Below are 19,733 nucleotides of genomic sequence, written 5' to 3'. Positions count from 1 at the left end.
ATCCTTCCGCCTCAGCCTCCGAGTAGCCGGAATTACAGGCCCGCGCTACCACGCCCGGCTGATTTTTTGATTTATTGTAGAGATGAGGTCTCGCTGCCCAGGCGGGTCTCGAACCCGCGGGCTCAGGCAATCCCCTCGCCTCCCAAAGGAACAGGATTACAGGCTGAGCCACCGAGCCCGGCTTAGTTTTGTAAATCATTTAAGTCTTTGCAGTTTTAACTTGGTAGTTACAGAAAACTATATCTCATTCAATAGAGGAACCATTGTCTTTATAATAAGTAATATCTGCTTCCTCTTGTCTTTTTGGACAACCATTGACAAGGAGATTATATACTAATAGGTACCAATGAGAATACATTCTGCATCATTCAGCCACTTGAAATTAGGTTAAAACCAGGAGGTTTCTCGCATTTGTTTCAAAAGAAGTGGTTTTCTCAAATCATTTCAGAGTTTAAGATTTATCCTAAGGAAGAGTCAGTTTTGTTCTTTCATATGCAGTATAATAAAATGAGGGAAGGGGAAATAAGTGTAGGCCACCATGTCACTCATCAGTCATGAAAGGAACCATGAAATATCTTTAGAAGTTTGTGTTGACGTCCTTAAACAGAATCTTAAAGAATAACTAATGGTTAGGAAAATGCTATACATTGGAATTTATCTAAATATCCTCCTGACACATCTTATGTATGTACTTCCACCACCAATTTCATTGGTTCTTTCATGTTTAGACATTTATTTCTCACAAAGTGTATACAAACCAAAAAGTTTCTTCCAACATTCTAGATGAACAGGAGTTTGCTTTTTAACATGTTAAATACCTTTTATAAAATGTCTGCTATCGTGATATCAAGCTAAAAATACTTCTCTGTATTCAAGAAAAACTTATCAGGTATTTATAAAATCCTTTCAAATACAATGCATTTAAAATATCAAAAATGCAGGAAAGCCAAAGTAGTTTTACTGCCCTGCAGCATATGCTATTACATCACAATTAGGATTCATACTATTTAAAATTTCAAGACTTGTGAGCATATATCATACCTATTTTCTTCCATTAAAAGATGCATGTAGTGACCTTTTATTATTAAATGATGTATAGTTCAATGTATGTAAGCCAAAGGGTGGGCTCCATTGCCATTGTAGACCTGGTTTTCCAGTGGAAGTTTATTTCATACCTGTCATATCCCTATATTTCAATGATTTTTAAAATTTTATTCAGATATAGAAATTTATATTGGGAAATAATTTTTTTTTTTTTTTTGAGTTGGAGTCTCACTGTCGCCCAGACTGGAGTGCATCCGGCGATCCTTCCGCCTCAGTCTTCCAAGTAGCTGGAACTACAGGCGCACGCTACCACTCCCGGCTAATTTTTTTTTTTTTTTTTTGGATTTATTGTAGAGATGGGGTCTCACCTGCCCAGGTGGGTCTCGAAGCCGCGGCCTCAGGCAATCCTCTCACCTCAGCCTCCCAAAGGCACTGGATTACAGGCTGAGCCACCGAGCCTGGCTGGGAAATGATTTTTAAAAGCACATTTGACCTAGACTACATCATAAGATTTACCATCCGTACCTTCAATTATTAAGTTTTACATATTTAGTCATTAATTAATTATTTTTGGTCACCCACCATTATGTCACACGAAAATTGTTAAGGACAGAAATACATTTTAATATAGACTGTTTAATCAAATTTCTTAAGGACTGGTGAAATGTGTAATTATCTCTATATTTGAATATGTTTAGATCACAATGATACATATATGAAGAATTTTTTTAATGGAACTGTGTTTTCATTTATTTATATACTGCCTCTTTGACAATAAAAAAATGGAGCAGTTAATAGAAAGAAATGTTGTAATCTTAAGAAAATATAATCTTTAAACAGGGTGAAATAAATTGAAACAAGTATATCAAAATAGAAGTTTCAATAAGGTAGTCTGGTTGAACATAAAACGCAAGCTAGCTTTAAACCTCAAAGTAGCAAAGTAGTTCTAAAACTCAACAAAATTTTTTATATGAAATATTATATACTAGAGGGCATTGCTTGCAAAAGTGGATGCTGTCCTCAATAATAATTTAATAATCTAAAATAATATATGTATTTTCAATATAATATCTAATTTGAATTTTATAAATATTATGTATCTTATATCTGGCAATATAGAATGCCACTTTAACAACAATATCATCCTATATGACCACTGCTTTCTGTATACTGATTCCAAGTAAAACCTTTAGCAATAGCAACAAAAAATTGATACACGAGGAATATTCATTCTAATAAGAAACATTTGAAAATTATAATTTGTAGCCATATGATTATTATCCCAACAGATCTCCGTGTATACACATCATAGGTAAAAGACTACCTAAATTTTAAGTTTAATATGCAAGAATAAAATTATCTTTTTTCTTGCTGCAAGACAATATATTAAGGGAATTGGGAGGAATAAGCAACACACCTTATGAAATTATCTTAACTGAGGACATGCTTTAATTTAATGGTAATAATATCACCTTGAATCTGAATGTAAATTTTTAAATTACAAGATATGTTTGAAAGAAGTACAACAATTACTATTAGTACATTTCTCAGAAGATTAAGTGGATCAAAGTCATGGAATCTTTTGGCAAAGCCCCTGCAGTTGCTAAGTTACTGAGTTAACAAAATCTACTTATTTTGGATATTTGAGAATGAATTCATATCAAGTGCAGTTTTAGAGCTACTTTGCCAAAAGTATTTAGCTTTCATTTTATGTTCAACCAGACTATTTATTGAAACTTCTATTTTGATATATTTGTTTTAATTTATGTCACCCTCTTTAATGTTTATATTTTCTTAGGATTACAAGATTGTGTGGAGTGAACATTTAGTGTAAGAAATGATACTTGCCGGGCTCGGTGGCTCAGCCTGTAATCCCGCGCCTTGGGAGGCTGAGGTAAGTGGATTGCCTGAGCCCACGGGTTCGAGACCTGCCTGGGCAACTTGGCGAGACCTCATCTCTACAATAAATCAAAAAATTAGCCGGGCATGGTAGCGCGCGCCTGTAGTTCCAGCTACTTGGAAGGCTGAGGCGGAAGGATCGCCGGAGCCCAGCAGGTCGAGGCTGCGGTGGCCGGGAGCGGCCACTGCACTCCAGTCTGGGCGACAGAGTGAGACTCCAACTCAAAACAAAAAAAAAAAAAAGAAAAGAAATGATACTTGTCTAACATAAATTAGCTTAAAAAAATCTGGAATTTATTGGAACACTGGGAATTATGAATGATAAATTGAAGGAGTTAATATTCAAAGATATTATGTTCTGTCATACTCCAAAATATGTATTATATGGCTATTTAAGATTCTCAATATTTAAAGGGCACATAAAATACTAGTTTAAAGAATACTTTAGAATCCTCATTTCCTAGGATTATTTGCCAGCAAGAGTGAACACTATTTCATTTTTCACATCAGTGATATTTGACAACCATTCACTCTAATTCAATGACAATTTTCAATGATGTAATTAAGTGAATATTTTAACATAACTGTCATCTGAATTTTTACCCTATACTTTTTAAATTCTCACTTTGGATCTGTAGTTTAGTAATGTACAGCAATGGTCTTATTTGCTTTGTGCTTTCCCACATTGTAGATCTGAAGTTACTTGGTAAAAATGTGGCACCTTGTGATAGAGAATTGATGAGAGTGGTATCATCAATGATAGAGATGAGTGAACATAAATATTAAATTTACAACGGTGTCATCGAATATTAAATCAGTAAAATCCTGCTTATGTACCTAGGATGTATTTCAATACTATATTTTCTGTAAGAATCTTTAAAAGGCATTACATTCATAAAATATAAGCATGGGAATCTTGGGAGTGAAGAAGAGAACACAAACTCAGCAAGTTTCATGTCTGGAAAGGAAGGCAGTCATCATAATGCATCTGGAGGGCAATTTAAAGCACCACAGACAGTTAAACCTCTCTATCAGATTTGTAATAGCTAAATCCCCTTACCACTGGGGGAAAAAAGTAATCATTCAGCTAGGCATAAAAGGATTAAAAATGCAAATATCAGGTAGAGAAAACTCATTGACTAGAACTTTGTTATATATAAAGAAAAATGTATGAATAAACAAGTCTAAATTACCCATTAAATATATCTTTTTATTTGAGAGAATAGGATTAAAGAACTACAGATCTGAATTCAGAATGCCTGACAAAGGGCACTGCTTACAAACAAAAGTGGGGGAAGGTAAAGAAATGATAGAATAGCTGTACAAGAGATCTGGGATTTGCTCGGTTTACCGTCAACAAGTCACAAATAAGCTTTGGATACATTTTTATCCAGAGCTGGTGTGGAGACAAGAATAAGCACTTGATAGCGTTATCTCCTGCTTTACAGGATTCTGTATTTTGTTTTGTTTGGGCTTTTTAAAATCGCAGCCAACATTATTACACATGAGCTTTGCTCTCAGCAAATATTGCAAAAAAGGCATCATTGCACTTAGAAGTACTTTCTTCTCAATAAGTAGTTATCCAAAATAAATTATTGATAACAGGGATAACTTCCTGCTAAAACAGCCACCACAGGGAATGCAAATCAGAACACAAACGTGCTGTCTAAGCTCTATAGAGGCAAGGTGTGAATGGCATTCAAGTGAGAATAGCAAGTTAGAAATCAGCACAGGGAAAAAACAGGAAACTGAGGAAGAGGGTGAAATTGAGGAGATAATTTAGAACTAAGGAATGTACTAAAGCTAGTGATTTATGGCAGAGGAGAACCTAAGAAATCAGGAAGAGAAGACAAAATAAAGTTGATCTAAGAAGATCTTGAAACTACTAAAAAGCATCCTTTTGAAAGGAGGGTTCTGAATTCTCTTTAAGAAAAAGGACTAATTTTTTATTGATCTTAAAAACTAGGTTTGTGGACTGATTTATAAAATTGAGAGGCTCTTTACATGATATTCTATTTGTAATTATCAATTTCGTAGTGTAGAAAAGTGTATTAATAGTATCCAATTTTATTTTTTAAAAATAAACAGTTTCTGTTTAGAATCCATATTTAAAATTTTTTCACTCATCCTTATCTTTAATATTTTCCTTCTATTTTTAAATTGCATACATTATTTCCTGTTCCTCATTTTTTATGATCACATTTATAACAGATTGGTCCATTTTATATTATTAGAAAGAACTTACGCTTAAATTTATCTTTTATTTTTTCTTTCTAATTTTTCCGCTTGTCTTTGGTTTCTACTTTCCTTAGAGCATTTTTATGACATTTTTAGTTGAAAGTTTTATTCAATTTATTTTATATATTTTTAAATGATGATAAAAATCAAAGACAAAAATCCAACCTCTAGGTAGAACTCAGGCCATTTCTCATGGGTTTTTGTATGAAATGCCTTTCCCTTCACAAATGTGGTTTTGTACTCTTGGTTTCTTATCCAACACACTTTAAATTAATTGAAATGAATTTATAAATTTATAAAGTATTAATTTTTGGTGTTATTATCAAAGGATATGCTGTTTAAACATTTTGTGTGTACATAGTGGCATTTTCACTGCATCCTTATATATTGTTTTTCATTTGTATATATGGCAAGAATATTTTTAATATATTAATATTCTCTTATGCCTTTAGTAAGTTTGCATAGAAGAGCAGAAATCAGAAATGACTCTTAGCTTGTCCTTTTTTTTCTGACTCTGTTTTTCCTAGAACACAGGATAGACTGTGATGTAGCTGGTCCCCAAATTAGCCAGAAATCACCTCTACTGCCTGTCAGCAAACAGAGGATGTAGTATGACCTTAAAGGTAAATGGCTTTCTGGTATACCCAGTAAAATTGGGCTCTTGCCAACATTAGGGCTCTCAGTACAAAGATTTGCAAGTCCTTATTTCACCCAGGAAAAAGAAAAAAAAATGTAGAGACATATGCATTTCTGATTATACTGTTTGCCACACTCACCCACCAGGCTTCTTCACCCCTTCTTTGTGAGAGATGACTAAAAATCTTACCCTCTGGCTTCTGGTTGGGCTCAACCAATAAGCAATACTGGCAGGATATTGGAGGGTTTGATAGAGAGGTTAAGGTATCACTCCCAAATTCCTTATCAAGTCATGATTAGACAATAACTGCATTTTTTTTTAGATACCGGTGATAACAGTTTCTGTCTTGTGGCCCTTTCTCAAAAAGAGAGATTTTATCTAGTTGATAGCTCTCTCCCCTTGTTTCTTTAGCTGTAGAGGTGGTAAAGGTTATGAACTCATGCTAGACCTCAGATCCTTCATAATGCATTGTTTATTCATTTAATCCTGCCCACATCTGTAAATATTCCCCTCAGTATACTTTCTTCAACTTTGTTTTTGTGTATGCCATCTGTTTTATACTAAAACAGTTAATAATACGCTTGACTTCACAAGATGTCTTACAATTATGTTTTGACTATATCAATGGCTATCTCAATGAACTAAATATGAAAATCTTTTACTCTGCCTCTGGCAGGCACCACAGAAATACTGAGCTCTGCCAATTCCATAAGATTAGGGAAAAGCATTCCCAAAAAGACAGTGTTACAACCTTCTGAATGTCTGCTTGAAAGTTCAGATTTGGATTTGGTTAATTAATTAATTAATTTTATTGCTTTATTTTATTTTTGCATTTTTTTGAATTTGGTTAATTTAAATGAAACCATTAAACTATTGTTCTTGCATAGCCAATTTTATGAAAGGTTTATTCATAATGCACACACATTTTGTAGAACTATCTACTATGCTTGAGTGTCAAGAAACAGAAAATCACTATTAAATCTACTCTTTATTTATGTTATTCATACTCATTGTTTGCTCAATTAAAGCCCTAATAAATAATACACTTCCATCATTTTTTTCTTTGTGGTTTCAGCAGCATTACTATTATGCAGCAAGTTGTATTATGTTTTCATATTGATAATTACATTATTGGGTAAAAATGGCACTCTAAATACTTTTGTCATAAGTGTTTCTTTGCTATTTATTATTGCATCACCGATTTGCTAAGGAAATCCTTTTATTACCTATCTAATTTATAATAACTTTTTTTATTTTTAGTCATTGTTATGTCATTTAGACCTGAACCCAAACACTAGACATAACTCACCAGGCTTTCTTTTTTTCACCCCATTCCACTACCTCTTTTCTCCCTTTCTCCATGATTTTGTGTGTCTGTGTGAGTCCTCTTTCCAAATGTTTTTTCACTTCAATTTTTTCCAATCATTCTGCCTGAAACATCTTCCTATTGATAATCCCATGGATCACTCCCTCACTTCCTTCAGATATCTGCTCATATAATAACTTAACCAAAAGGTCTTCCCAGACCTCTTATTCTATTTCTTTCTTTTCCATTTACTTTCCTATATACATTATATATGTTTAATGTTCCCTGTCATATTGCTGTAAACTCTATGAGTTGCATTTACTCTGATACCAATCATTGTCTTTTATAGTTGATTCTATTTTTAAAATTTATGATTTTAAAAAGAATTTGAAATAGTTCTATCTACTATCTTATTTAATGTGATGATTTATTTATATTGTGCCCCAGGCTCATTTATTCATCTGATATAGAATGCCCAAACTCATATCCAGGATAAAATCCTGCTCTTGAACATTATCTGTGTGTATATTCTTTATGATAATAATCAGAGAGTAATAAAGTTATACCTTGGAATATTTTTCATTTCTTTTGTACCTCCTTTTATTACAAAGTAATGGAGAAGTATAAAAAAAAACAAAACAAAAAAACACATTTACTTTTGAATATCCGTATCTTGTATCTTTCAGTCTGGGGCTAAATGAGGTAAAGGTTATTTTACTCTGTGTTGGGTGTCTGCTTGAGAATGTTTTACTCAACTTTCTGTCCTCTAGTGCAAAGACCTTTTATGCAGTTCCCCCATTAAAGCCCTGGCTCAAATTAGAGCATTGGGAACATCTGCTTTTGAAGAACACTAAAATTTAAACTCTTATTTTGGTGTGTTTCCCTGCTAAAATATTAGGAGATTCTCTACTTTCTGTAAGAAATGTGTCCAATCCAGAAAAGAGCCATGTATTCATCGTAATCTAAATTTTGTATATTCACTTATCACATTAATTTAATAATTTTGTTAGAAAATATGGGGTCTATGATCAGATTGGTAAATATGGCCATTGTTTCGAATTTGGGTGGTTATAATGTCAGGTTTATTTTTCTTTCATAATTTTCTCTTTTTTAAACTTTGTTTTCAAATTGAAATATACATACAAAAAAAGTATACTTAAGTGTACAGCTTGGTGAAGTTTCTTACTGTAAATGAACATGTATAACAGTCACCAAGTTAAAACATAGAACATTTTAAGCACCTCAGAAGATTCTCTTACTCATTTACTGCCTCACTCCTTCCAAAATTGAACCACTCTCTTGAACTTTAAATACATGGAAACATCTGGTTTATGTTGGAAATTTAATTATAAGAAAACACAGTAGGTATATTTCTGTAATTCTTCTGCTCAAATCTCTTTCAGGAGATTAATCAATCTTTTGTATTGTGTGTAGATATCATGGGTTCATTTTCATTTCTTTATAATATGAAAGGGTATCCCAAAAACATGTAATTTATTTATTAAAAATTGTGTATTATTCTTACATGTTTAAACTTCAGTCACCTTCAAGGTACTCTCTGTTTGATGCAATACACCTACTGTGACATTTTTTTCCATTGCTGAAAACAGTTTTTGAATGTGTCACTTTGTTTCTTTATAGTTCTTCTGTCATTGTTTCACCTCTTCCACATGGGCAAAACGTTTCCCTTGAGGACTTTTTTCATTCAGAGAAACAACAAAAAAAAGGTACACTGGGTGAGATCACGTGAATAAGGAGGGTGGAACATGGGGATCATGTTGTTTTTGGTCTAAAACCGCTGAACACTCAATGCAGTGTGGGCAAGTTGTTAGTGTAAGTCTCTTATCATGTAATGGACAAACACGTTGAAAGAATCTCAAAAAAAAAAAAAAAAAAAAAGAAAGAAAGAAAAAAGAAAAATTCACTGAAGCCGGAACTAATTTCTCACAGTAATCCTAGGTGATACACTGATGCCTATGGGCGACTAGAACATTTACCTAATGGGGGGCAGCATATACTACAAGGGAACCACCCTCCAAAAGACAATTCTAGTTTTTTGGGAGTTCCCACTCATATACCAACATGTGGCTATATCATAGTCACTGCCAGTTTTGACTATGGCTAATAAAATTCATATCAACATTCTCATTTATACATATGTTTTGGCAAACATAAGAATGTATTTTAGTTATATGCCTTGAAATAAAATAGCTGGGTCATGAGAAATGTACATTTTCCTATTTAGTGGATGATGGCAAACTGTTTTCAATAGTTGTGTGAATTATATTTCTACTAGTTAGTTGTGAGAGTACCAGTTGTTCCACATGTTCATCATCTTTAGGCATTAATAGTCTTTTTAATTTAAGTCATTTTGGTTAATTTGTATTGGCATATCATTGCAGTACTAATTTAAATTTCCCCAATTAGTGCTGAAGTTGAATAGCTTTTATTATTATTCTTGAATCTTTGGATACCCTCTTTTGTGAAGTTCTTACTGAAGTTTGTTGGCTATTTATCCTACTGGATTGTTTCTCATTCTACAATACCTAAAATTAAAAAAAAAAAAAATATATATATATATGGAAAACACAGGAGAAACTTAAATACTCAATACTGTAAATGAGTCAGTTGTTCCCAAATCTATTATCTAACTCAGTGTTGACCATATTCCAAGTGGATTTATGTGGACATTGAAAAGTTGATTGCAAACACGAATACAAAAATAAAAAGGCTCAATAGCAACCAAAGAACCCTTGAAGAACAAAGTAGAAGAAACTAGTTCACCGGATATTAAGATGTATTATAAAAATACATTAATCCAGATTGCATGATATTTGTGCATATATACAGAAATAGAACAGTGGAAGAGAGCTGAAGTCCAGAAATGGACCCACATTTGTATTGATGGATTTTTATGACATGCTTAGTATTGCAGAGCAATGGGGAAGCAAAAATCTTTTTGATGAATTGTGTTATGTCAATTAGATTCCAAATGGAAAAAAAATCCTGAATCTCAAACCATTTCTCACACCAAATTCAAATGCTAAAATGATAAAGGTTATATAGCTAATAGCCTAAGATTGCATCATAATGGCTTTGGATAACCAATATTTCTAAAATAATATGTAAAAATATAACATAAAAGTTATTAGAAAATGAACTCCATTCAAGTGAAGAATATGTATTTATTAATAGTTACCACTGAGTGAATTAAAAGATAATCCACAGAAGAGAAAAACATATTTACAACTCATAAAACAAATGATTCATACCCAGAATTTAAGAACTCATAATTTGGTGAAGTTCAAGTTATTTTTTCTTTTTGAAACATGCTTTGATTTAAAATATAATAAATATTTGGCTACCCCAAAGTCACATAGATTTTCTTCTATGGTCATCTGTTTTATTGCCAAATGTTTGTGGTTTCATATTAAAAACTGTCAAATTAATAATTATAATATATTTATATGAAATCTCACAAATTTATAATCTATAATCAGTATGTGAAAAGACAATATTCTCATCAAACAAAATGTACGACTACATTAATTGATTAATTTATAGGCTATTCAACAGGTTTTTGTTTTTGTTTTTGTTTTGTTGTTGTTGTTGTTTTGAGTTGGAGTCTCACTCTGTTGCCCAGACTGGAGTGCAGTGGCTGCTCCTGGTCACCACAGCCTTGACCTGCTTGGGCTCCGGCAATCCTTCCGCCTCAGCCTTTCAACTAGCCGGAATTATAGGCACGCGCTACCACGCCCGGTTGATTTCTTGATTTATTGTAGAGATGAGATCTCACCAAGTTGCCCAGGCGGGTCTCGAACCCGCGGGCTCAGGCAATCCACTCACTTCAGCCTCCCAAAGGTGCGGGATCACAGGCTGAGCCACAGAGCCCAGCCAACAGTACTTTTTAATGTGACATTTTCTTGGTAGAGGGAGTCCAACTACATCAAATAAATTTAACCTAATAATATTCTCAATTTTTGGCTGTTTTCTTCATTTTTATATTTTGAGGTGAGCTTTGGTACTTTGATATTCCAAATATATTTTCTTTGTGATAGTTTTCAATATCACAAACAATTTTCATAATCCTTGATGATGTTTCAAGAGTCTATCAGATTAATGATAAGAAAAAGATTTCATAGACTATTTTCTTCTGGCCTCAGAAAAAAATGAAAATCTAGAGTTATCCTCTTCAGAAGACAATAAAACATATACTATTTCTGTAAAATAACTTTCATAGGTTATAGATGACAATGACCCGGAATTCATAAAATCAACCAATTGCTGCACAGTTTCTATTTCTATATCCTGTGTAACATCCTCTCCCTGCCAGAAGAGCTGAATCGCATTTGGGGGAGTGCTCGTTATTACTAATCTATCACCGCTTATGGTTATTTTGAGAGGAGGAGATCAATGTATTTGAATTTATCTTTGCAAGAGAAGTGTAATGCAATTAGGAAGCTCCTAAAAGTGCCTGGTATATGTATTGGTCGATTAGAAAGGTTGTTGGAAGTTAATAGAAAGGAGGACAGCCTCCATTGCCATGATAGAGGGGAGAAATCACAAAGTTGCTCGGAAGGGACTCGAACTTCTCTGACCTGCCCTCTCATTTAGGCATAATTGTTTATTCTTTCTAATATAACACATATATTTTAATCTTGTTAAATTAAGCCAAATGTAGAAATAGAAAATAAATTTGCCACTCTTACCCTGAGTGAAAATAGTGATATTTCTGTATAATGTATATGCATGGAGGTAGTATTTAATAAATGTTGGCTTAATTCCAACAAATTTCATTATCATCATATCTGATCTTAGTATATAAAAAACAATATTCACTATAGTAAAATCCATTTGTTCCACAGAACACTGCTATAGGAAACTGAGTTCACTGCAGGACTTAATTTGTCCACCTAACACAATTGCATCAAGTGAAATCTGAAAACAACAGGGAGCAAGCAGCCTGTCAGGTCTGGTCCACGCCTTTCCTGCGTGCTGCACGTATTTGCTTTCTGAACCACGTTAGCTACAAGCAGACACATATGAACTAGAACCCGTGTTCCCAATAAAAAAAACTGCTTTGATTTACAAGAAAATGAGACGTTTTTTTCTATGTTTGGGGCCGAAGCCCTCACTCAAACATGAAGCATGCTGTCTCACAGCATCCAGACCCTGTCCAGAGTACCACTTACATTATTGTTCTGCAAGACCCGTAGTGCCTTATTGACATTGTTCAGGGCATGAACTCTTGTGGATCCTTTTTCTTTTGGCTGAAAACAAAATGAAATAGTATTCACTTCCCAGCAGAGAGACCAATACTCTAGAAGAAATAAAGCTGTTTAGAAATTTCACTTTTAAATTTGAATATTTTAAATGAACACAGGCTGTGAGGCATTGATACAATGAATCTAAGTGCTTTGGGCTAATTGCCCTTGGCTTGGTACTGTTTTAGTACGAACCACTCACCAAGAAGGTTAAAAATTTTTTTCTTTACAAAGGCTATTTTGGTATGATTTACCTTTATTCCACTGCCCAGTTGGGGATTACTGCATGGCCACCAATGAGGAAACATCAGCATACATACAAACATTTGCGAGTAAGATTAATAAGCAAGTTAATTTATACATTTTCAGGGACATTTAAAGATTTGAATCTAGCAAAATTATATGATGACAAATAGGGTTAAACAAAACAATTTCTGTGAATATTACCTTAATTGTCCTTGTCACTGAAACTCAAAACCTCAGTCATGTTTGGTTTCCTAACCCAAACCTTACTCTCAATCCCAAAAGTCATATCTCGTCCTATAATTTTTAAACTAGCAGTAGCATAGTTCATTACAATGTACAAATTAAGTCATTTGTTCAGCTGTGGAGTTCTAGAAATTCCACCATTCATGCTGTTGTCTTTACTTCTTCCTTCTATTTTCATTTCTTTCATCTTAATACAAGACTTCATTAGCTATTACCCGAAAAATATCATCACCCCTTTCCCTTCTCTCCTCACTCACTATTTCACCTTCCACCCATTCTGCATATCTTCATCAATGACATTCCTGAAGTAGCTCACTGTCAATGCAAACCACTTGCAAAGCTCTCATCTCAACCTTAGAGTGACTATAGTTAATAGTTAAGGGCTTGAACTGCAAAGCTGGACCACCTGGGTTCAGTTTTCAGGTCTGCCATTTCCATGCGATGTGATCTTGGGAAAAACTATTCATCTCCCTGTGCACCAGTACCCTCATTGTTAAAACAGTTATTAAAAATAACTAATTCATATGTTTTATGAAAAAATTCAATGTGTTGATAAGCCTAAAGCACTTAGATTGGTGCTTGTCACATAATAGGTACAATATAAGTGTTTGCTATTATTATTTATTGACCTTGTAATATATGCCAAGTACTTTGAATGTACTACCTATAATCTCCCTTACAAGGCAGATAGTTTCATACCCATTGTACAGATAGTGAACCTCAGGATAAGAGCTAATATATAGACTACATGTAGATTAAATACAATTACTAATTTGTGGAGCCAAAATTCAAACTTTGATCTGTGTCTATAGGGTCAAAATTTTTCAAAAATTTTTTCCTCCTTTTTCTAACTGCCTTGTGCATGCCTTAACTAACCTGCATTTCTAATTTCTTGAGTTCTGCTCTCATACTTTCCAGCATTACTCCTGTTCTTCTCAAGGAGTTACTCTCCCTAGAACACTTTGCTCTTTGTACATCCCAGATTGTACTAAAGCATCCTATTCTCCAAGGTAACTTGCCTGATACTCTTTATCAAATGATGTTGACATATTATTTCTTCGATTTTCACTACTTTAAGGATAATCTTATGAACAAGAATCTCCATTTTCAACTTCTAGAAAACTTTCCTCCAAAAATTTAAAAATGATACAGGTTTACATTCTGGTATTTTCCCCACTTCCCAACACAAGGAAGAAAAAAATAAGGCTATAGAAATACAAGATTTTAGATCAAAAGAAAAACAGCAAAAACCAATCTTCGTGAGTATATAGATTCACAGCATACAAATCTAATGGTAAGTTGGGGACTTTGAAGTTTTGAAAATAATTATTCATATCAATCTTCTGCCTAATATTTAGGCCAAAGCCACATATTCACATTTAGCTGGTTGCAGCAGAATTGCAGTGATAAGATTTGGTAACATTTTCCTTTTCTTCAATCTCAAACATTAAATGTACACATCTATATACAGATGTGCATATTTATCAGAACCAAAGATTTTCTACTCTTTAAAAAAAGCCGAAGTTTCTGATCCTAAAGTGAAAGTTAAAATCTGCCCCTATTATAGTCTCTCTGGGGAGTAATTCTAATTTTATGGCTGTAAGGCAAGCAACTTACTTTTAACCCTGGGGGTGTCCTGAAACAATAATCCAAATGCAGATACTTCCAAGTTGGACACTAAGATTTTTCTGTGACAGGACACACAACTCCCAACAGTGGTGGAAGATATATCTCGGCAGAATCTCTTACAATTAAAGACTAGGTATAGAGAATTGAGGTTCTGAAATTGAGAGCATTCATGAGAGAGGTGATTCTGCTTTGTGAGAAAGGTGAAGTCCCTAGATCAGTGCTGACAGATCAGTGATGAGAACAAAGGATTACGAATTCTGTTAGCAGCAATGTCTGAAATTATATAATATATATTGACATGTGTATATGTTTGGTGATTTCCCCCACTACCCACTGGACTGACCCACTATACTGGTCAATCTCATGGATATCTTGCCCATCATTTTACTGCTTGTTACTAATTAGGTTCATTTTACTTCTGCATCTATGTATGTACGTATGTATGCATTCATGCATGTTATGTATGTATCTATCTCCATGAAAATTTCACATCCTTTACATTTTATTTTTCTAAAATTCATTATTTTAAACATTGTGTCTATATGAAATTTGTTAATCCTGGCAAAATTACTTTGGGTGATGGAAGGGTTGCCTCAGTCAAGAAAATAACCAGAGTATAATGGCACTACTGAGAAGTGGTTTTGTGGATACCCAGAAGTGAAGAGACAGAAGCCTTTTGCAGAGGACCAGGACAGGTTGTGGAATCCATAATCCTTAAAAAAATTCATAAACATTTGGAAGACACTGGGACTTCTATATTTGGTAACTGAAGGCAGAACTAATCCCAGAATACAGGAGAAACTGGGGAGGACACAAAGGACCACACTGATTTTTATATATCTATGTACATACGTACATATACACCTTATGTGTACAAATATATGAATTGTTCATATAGTTAGAGGATATGAATGATTATATGCAAATATACCTCTAACCAGTGAAATTAAGATTAGTTGTACACAAGGCTCTCAAATTGACTAAAAGCAAAAAGTTCAGCTGAAAGGTAATAAATGTGAATTTTTTTCACTTGACTAAAGAGATTATTTCAATATGTCATCAAGTTGTTCTTATATCAATGCAAGTTAAGACTTCTTGAAAATCTATCAGTTTTGAATTTAGTGTAATAATATATTATTCTCACATAGTAGTTGAAGAATACTTTGCAAATGAAAGCATAGAGTATGTCTCTTCCCCGTAGGACTTTAGAATTTAATTGAGAACAAATGTCATCGTCACACATACATATACCAAAAATAATAAAACAACAGATAAAGACAAAAATGAGTATCCTATGAAAATTAAGAAGACAGACAAATTAGTAAAGAGAATTTGGAAAAGGTTTTATTGAGAATGAAAAAAAAATCAGTATTTCTGAAGGACTGTTTAGACAGAAGCACAGAAAGCAATGCAGGTAATTAACCCAAGTAAAAACCCAGGCATAGCCGGGCTCGGTGGCTCAGCCTGTAATCCCGCGCCTTTGGGAGGCTGAGGTGAGTGGATTGCCTGAGCCCGCGGGTTCGAGACCCGCCTGGACAGTGAGACTTCATCTCTACAATAAATCAAAAAAATCAGCCGGGCGTGGTAGCACATGCCTGTAATTCCAGCTACTCAGAAGGCTGAGGCGGAAGGATCGCCGGAGCCCAGCAGGTCGAGGCTGCGGTGGCCGGGAGCGGCCACTGCACTCCAGTCTGGGCGACCAAGTGAGACTCCAACTCAAAAAAAAAAAAAAAAACCCAGGCATATCTGACAGATAATTGAATGAAGCTGGTTGGGGGAGTAGGATTTTGGGTATCTTAAACTTTGAATGATGACTGGAGTTTGCATATTAAGACAAAGTCTGTGTGTGTGTATGCATGTGCATGCATGTGTATTGGGAAGTCATAGTGAAGGGCAAAGAGAAGAGATTAAGGCAATAATTTAGCGAGATTCATTTGATATGCATAATGGCTATGATTGTAGATTGAGGGCTTAAACTCTACTTATTCAAATAATAGCAGTCTAAAAATAAGATTATTTCAGTCGGAAGATTTGAATTCCAGAGATTTTCTCCCCATTGTGAGACCTTATGGTTGTACTGATCTATAACTCTGTATGATAAGCGTGTCTATCTCACAGGAATGCTCTGAAGTTAGATGAGATAGTAGTTCTCAAAGGGAAGTTACATTCTCATCACAAACGATATTGTACATTGGACTAAAATGCCTACGCTCTATTATGCTGCCCCACATTAATTGTTTTTTTGTAATATCATTATAAAATATACAAAAGCACAAAGATATTTTTAAAATTCATTCTGTATACATCCCATTATAAAGACATTTGTAAATAAAGACACCAAATAGTAAAATTGAGTAATACCTGTTAACATAAATTATATTATTGTAAATTTTCACTTTATTGTGCTGCATATGATAGACTATACCAAAACAAGCATAATAATGTGAGATGGTTTTACTCAGAAGTAGGTACCAATAATTTTAATTAAATTAAGATTTAGTAAATTAGTTAATTTCACTAGATCTCATAAAGCTATGCTGCTTGTTTCTGGTTTGAAATTCCACTAAGGTTAATGTTAACTTACTTAAAAATAAGTCACTCACCAGTTTTTGCCCTGTCAGGCCTTCAAGGAGGTCTAGGAGGCGTCTCCCATCCTGCAGGTCACTGAAGAGGTTCTCTATATGCTGCTTCCCAAACTGAAATAGAAAATAAACCCAGTTTAACAGAATGCACTTCCAATGATCCACTTCCACGATAATGTCTTTAGATATTTAAAGTCAGATTTAAATATATTTAAAGTATGTAGTTATTAATCTGCCCAGGGTGAACAAAAAAGTTCAAGTTAAAAAACAAAATAAAATTTGATCATTAAGTTAAATATATTTGAATTGTTTTTGAATAGCAGGAGTTGGTGGGAGATCTGTACCCTAACTGATCTAATTAACTCAGCTCAGTAAATGCTGATACAATGAAGGAGAGAAAAATATATATTTGGACTATCAGGCAATTTGGGATAAGGAGAAACGTAAACACACAAAGAAACCAAGTCCATATACAATTTGCGCTGGATAGGTACATAAAATATAACAATTCAGCATACTTGGAAGTATGATACAAAATCTTAGAGTACTCAAAATCCTTGTCACACAGAATATGCTATCTCTGAACACATATTTTGCACAAACATTCAGAGTGACCTATTCTGATATTGGATGACGTATATTTTAGGAATATCTGGTTTAATTAAAATTTAAATAAGGTTGTGCAACTTTTTATCTGTTTTTCTCAGTTTTTTGCTCAGAAATTATACTGAAGAATAATAATAGTTAATAACAATATCTATCATTTTTGAAAAAATTACTCATGGGAGACACTCCACTAAATGAGTAGCTCTTATAACGTTTATGACGTTTCTGTGAGGTTAACATAAATATACTCATCTTGCAGATGAGACAACAAGAGGTTAAATATGTGGCCTTTTGTCATAAAACTAGATGGGATAAAGAAAAGATTTTGACTCAGATCTATCTAACTCCTAGGGTTCTCGCTTTTTCAATCTTGTCATGCTGCTTTTTTGGCCTTTTATCCATTTGATTATCTTCCAAATTTTTTTTTTCTTCTGTCATATACTGCCAAATATTTTCTTTCTCTAGTTAAGTCTGCAATCCCTTCATGAATATGAGATCACTCCCAGCTCTTTCATCACTCAAGTTATCTGGAAATCCCTAATGTATCAGTCACAGATATATATGGAGCATAAATCAACCTGAGTTAGGTACTGGAGCATAAATAGTGAATCAAACAGAGATAGGCTAAGTCCCTTTAAACTTGGAGTCCAGCAGGAAAAGCAAATATTCCAAAAAGGTAACACTTTATAGAATCAGTAAAAAAAGACTAAGGAACACATGGCCGTGCAAACTCCCATATTCTTGGGATCAAGAAATACCTTCTCAAAAATGTCAGGTGATGGGTTTAACTCCTTTGAGTGATTGGGCTCTTCTCATCTACTTGTTGGATCAAACACAAAGTTTGAATTTCAAGAATGTCAAGAAAATAAAGAAAAATCCCTGGTTCCAGACAAAAGACATCCCTGAAACTTCCAAAATTAAAAACATGGGATTTAGACTCATTCTACAGCTACATAGCCATGTCAATGACAAGTCCTGTCAATGCCGGGGTGTTCACATAAAGAGAACAGTGACCACTGAGGGCAGTCCACCAGTCCCTGTATGCACAGCTTTGGGAATTCTGCCACATTTATGCTTTGACAAAGTTAACTACAAGTTATTCTCTTAAAATTCTACCCAAACAGTTCTGTTTTAAAATTCCATGGTAGGGGGAAGAATACAAATACAATACTAACATGGTGGAATTTTTAAAAAGCAGTTTTACAAGTACTTAATATACAATTTACACAATGTACAAGTAAATCTGAAAATAATAGTGCCATTTTTATGAAAGTTTAAGGAAAGCTTTCCACTAATGAGAAAATGAATGTATACTTTTTAATAACGCTGTTAAGAACCTCATGTATAACCTTAAATGACTTGTATTTTGTGGGAAATAATAAGGTATTGCTTTCAAATGGAATGAAGATATACAAAACTTTTAAAATGCAGGGTTTTTTTTAAATTGTCTTTTTCAGGAACAAAATTTTACAGATGTATCTAAGAGAAGTATAATTTCTAAATTTATCAAAAAGCAAACTTGCACACTGCAATATGTCAATTTTTGAGGAAAATACAATATAGTTAGCTGACAGAAATACTTGTTCTTATGAATAAATATATATCTATATTAGATAGACAGTAGATTGATTGGTAGATTGATACTGTCTGTCAGGTCAACATACTATTCATTCAAAAAAGATGAGTAGAGACTGGGAATGGTAAAGCAAATATTGGAGTAAAGAATAAAGCATGAACCCCAAGGCTATTGTATAGCATCCAAGCCAGAAGAACTGTACTTAGGTTTGGGAACAAGCAGTCTTGCCAAAGGTTGACAAGGCAGACAGGATTTTGCTTTTGGTTCAAACGTAAATACAAAGACCAGAGTCTTTTATAATTCTTCTTTTAAAACTGGAGTCTGCCGGGCTCGGTGGCTCAGCCTGTAATCCCACGCCTTTGGGAGACTGAGGTGAGTGAATTGCCTGAGCACGCGGGTTCGAGACATGCCTGGGCAGCGAGACCTCATCTCTACAATAAATCAAAAAATCAGCCGGGCGTCT

At 34.0% G+C, this 19,733-nt stretch overlaps 1 protein-coding gene across 1 annotated transcript in view; it reads right to left on the bottom strand.

Moving 5' to 3' along the window:
* The window catches only part of LOC103267680 (dystrophin-like), a gene marked incomplete at its 3' end in the record, with an annotated part of 59,921 nt that overhangs the window by 29,382 nt on the left and 10,806 nt on the right, over window positions 1–19,733 (bottom strand). The window contains exons 2-3 of the mRNA XM_021716143.1: window positions 17,110–17,267; window positions 12,317–12,394 (exon numbers count right to left, since the gene is read on the bottom strand). Coding sequence (XP_021571818.1) covers window positions 12,317–12,394; window positions 17,110–17,267 — 236 coding nt within the window. The remainder of the gene's footprint in view (window positions 1–12,316; window positions 12,395–17,109; window positions 17,268–19,733) is intronic.

This window comes from Carlito syrichta, unplaced genomic scaffold (assembly GCF_000164805.1).
Source record: "Carlito syrichta isolate Samal-C Ts95f unplaced genomic scaffold, Tarsius_syrichta-2.0.1 Scaffold308200, whole genome shotgun sequence".
NCBI classification, from domain to species: domain Eukaryota; kingdom Metazoa; phylum Chordata; class Mammalia; order Primates; family Tarsiidae; genus Carlito; species Carlito syrichta.
Note: the sequence above shows the minus strand (reverse complement) of the source record. Positions and strands in the feature narration are given on the sequence as shown.